General features: G+C 40.2%; 1 protein-coding gene across 1 annotated transcript in view; it reads right to left on the bottom strand.

The window, feature by feature from the left end:
- Positions 1 to 1,530: 1,530 nt before the first annotated feature.
- LOC106314863 overlaps positions 1,531 to 2,727 on the bottom strand; it is a 3,006-nt gene continuing 1,809 nt past the window's right edge. The window contains exons 2-3 of the mRNA XM_013752674.1: positions 2,003 to 2,666; positions 1,531 to 1,951 (exon numbers count right to left, since the gene is read on the bottom strand). Coding sequence (XP_013608128.1) covers positions 1,531 to 1,951; positions 2,003 to 2,666 — 1,085 coding nt within the window. The remainder of the gene's footprint in view (positions 1,952 to 2,002; positions 2,667 to 2,727) is intronic.

Raw genomic sequence — 2,727 nt, 5'->3', positions numbered from 1 at the left:
GGAAATAAGAAAGTTTCACCGTATGTGTTAAGCCACGGCGCATAGAAGTGGGGCATTAGGTACTGCATCGAGCGTCCCCAATCCAAAACCTCTTCCGACCGAAGGTCAGCGTGATGGGCTGCGAATAACTGAAACACTTGGCTGGCTTCCTTGTCTCTGCCAAGACATACTTTGAAAATGGCTTGAGCGAAGGTAGATAATGGATGCTTAGGCACATTTGGTTCCAAAATTTTAATACTCTCCTCAAGTCCCAATATTGTTGCTGCTTGTAGACCATCATAGCAAATAGCCCTTGTGTTGCCCGCATTGAGGCACTTGCGGAAGAACACTCGAAACCTACCACGATTGCTGATTTGACTGCTACAAAAGCTGACCATTTCTTTAACATCGCAAATCTTTAGGACGGAGGGTTCATGAACAAGTGCGTAACCCCGTTTTCCAGCCCGCAAGAAATCACCCAGGTAGTAAAATGATTGCTCTCCAATCAACTGTAGGATTTTGATGATAATTTCGTCGGGAAGATTTGGGAGTAATTCACCTGCCATACTATTATAGAGAATGGGAAGGTTTTTTTGGTGTATTGAGTTGATATAAGACTGATACTATTAAATAGAGGAATTCCACTAAGAAGGCGATGAGTTAAATGTTAAAGTTAATGTTCCACCAACCTTTGAAACCTTTTTCACAGCGCGAGATTTAAAATATCTGTACAAGGTTGTTAGGTTAAAAGTATTGGTAGAACATTTACTTCATAATTATATTCACACGGTTTCAATTATCAACTTCACTGGGAAGCACCTTTACTCCTGCCTCACAACATAGTATGGCGGACAGAGTAGGACAGGCAGTTTACATGAAACCTGTTTATCACAAAATCTAGATTATTATGTTTGAAGTACTACCTCGGCAATAACTGATCATTTTTAATTTACTGGTAATTATATGCATCTGTGTTTTCTTGAACTGTTGTTTAATATTATTTAAGCTACAATTTTATCGTTTTGATTATATATGTACAAGTATAAGGTGTACACCGTTTATGGTCGTACATCTCTACTGTATCTTGTCGGTTGACCTGCAAGAATCAGTAATCAGAGAATTATAATTGTTTGAACTTAATATCTAATATAGTGTACAATTATACTTGAAAGTTAATGGCATCCTATAGGCATGACATAACCACTAAACCAACAGTACACACTTGAAGAGATTTAGTTTCCCAAGAAGGCAACCAAAAAGTTTGATTAATTTATTCAAAAGTAAAAGAAACATGGAAATTTGATTAATACACCTTTGGTTGTAAACCCCATTCAAGTCATTTGATCTGTAAAAATTTGGTAATTAGGGATATAGAACTATATAAACCCCATTGAAACCATATACCACATACCCAAAATACGATGATATCCAAAAAAATGGGTTCGACCAATTCCTAAAACACAATCATATCATAATTTCAAAAAAGGGTTCCTCCGAGTTCCACTGCCAAGTAGAACAGGGCAAAACAAGAAGGCCAGTTGACAACACTAACTATTCGACCACTAATTCATCAATTATCTTTGGAATATTTCCCTGCATTTTACTAATATCGTAGCGCCTGCACTCGAACCATCTAGTCAACATCCGTCTTATAAACTCCAGCAGTGCCATTATAGGGCTATCACGCGCTGGCAGCAGCGCCTTATTCAACGTTCCTTCGAAATGTGAACGCGACCATAACTTTTTGTCGATTTTCTCCAAGTAATCCCAACATCTCCAATCCGTGAGCTTTATAAGGTCATAGATCTTTTGAAATTCAGAAACTTTGAAAGCTTCTGCTGCCCTGGCCACCATATGCTTCTGATCCAGTCCTTTGTACTTATCGCCCACGTTACACTTAAGGTGTTCAAGACAAATACCATGGTGTGCAGACGGATACCATTTATCTTTAGCTGCAAATATAGCGGCGCATCTGTCGGAAATTATTGTTAATTCACAACTATCTTCTACAATTGTTGACAACCTTTCGAAGAACCACTTCCAAGAATCTGAGTTCTCGCTATCCACTACGGCGAAAGCAATAGGGAATACGCGGCAGTATGCGTCTTGCCCGCTAGCACTAAGCAATACCCCTTTGTATTTCCCAAACATGTGGGTGCCGTCCACCACAAGGACCTTACGCAAATGCTGCCACCCATCGATACAAGCCTTCAGTGACATGAATGCATACAGGAACCTCGATTTTCCTTCTTTATCAAGTTCGGTTTTAATATCCGTGATTGTTCGAGGATTTGATAATTTCAGTACGTGCAAGTACTGTGGTAACATCTTGTAAGACATTTCCTCTGTTCCTTGGGCAGACGCTATTGCTAGTTCCTTAGCTTTCCAAGCTTTCCAGTACGCGCATGTATAGTTGAATTCCGTTCTCAGTACTTCCGGAAGTTCCATAGCACGAGGTCCACAGTGAAGTCTTTCGTATTTCGAGCGCAGAAGAGCAGCAAGAACTCTAGATGTTCCATGTTTTTTGTACTGCCCTCGCACATCAGATTTGCATTGATGTCCCAAACTTGCCTTCTTCCCAAAATACGTAGGAGAATCACCCACTTGCTTAGCACATACCCTCCAAGTACACTGTTTTATCAACGCATTTAGCCGTGACATAGCGTTTACAATGCCTAAACTTGAACCTGCACACCTCCGCGAGTGCATAGATTGACATCGTCAACTTAAACTGCGCTTTGTCCTTAA

This window comes from Brassica oleracea, chromosome C9 (assembly GCF_000695525.1).
Source record: "Brassica oleracea var. oleracea cultivar TO1000 chromosome C9, BOL, whole genome shotgun sequence".
NCBI classification, from domain to species: domain Eukaryota; kingdom Viridiplantae; phylum Streptophyta; class Magnoliopsida; order Brassicales; family Brassicaceae; genus Brassica; species Brassica oleracea.
Note: the sequence above shows the minus strand (reverse complement) of the source record. Positions and strands in the feature narration are given on the sequence as shown.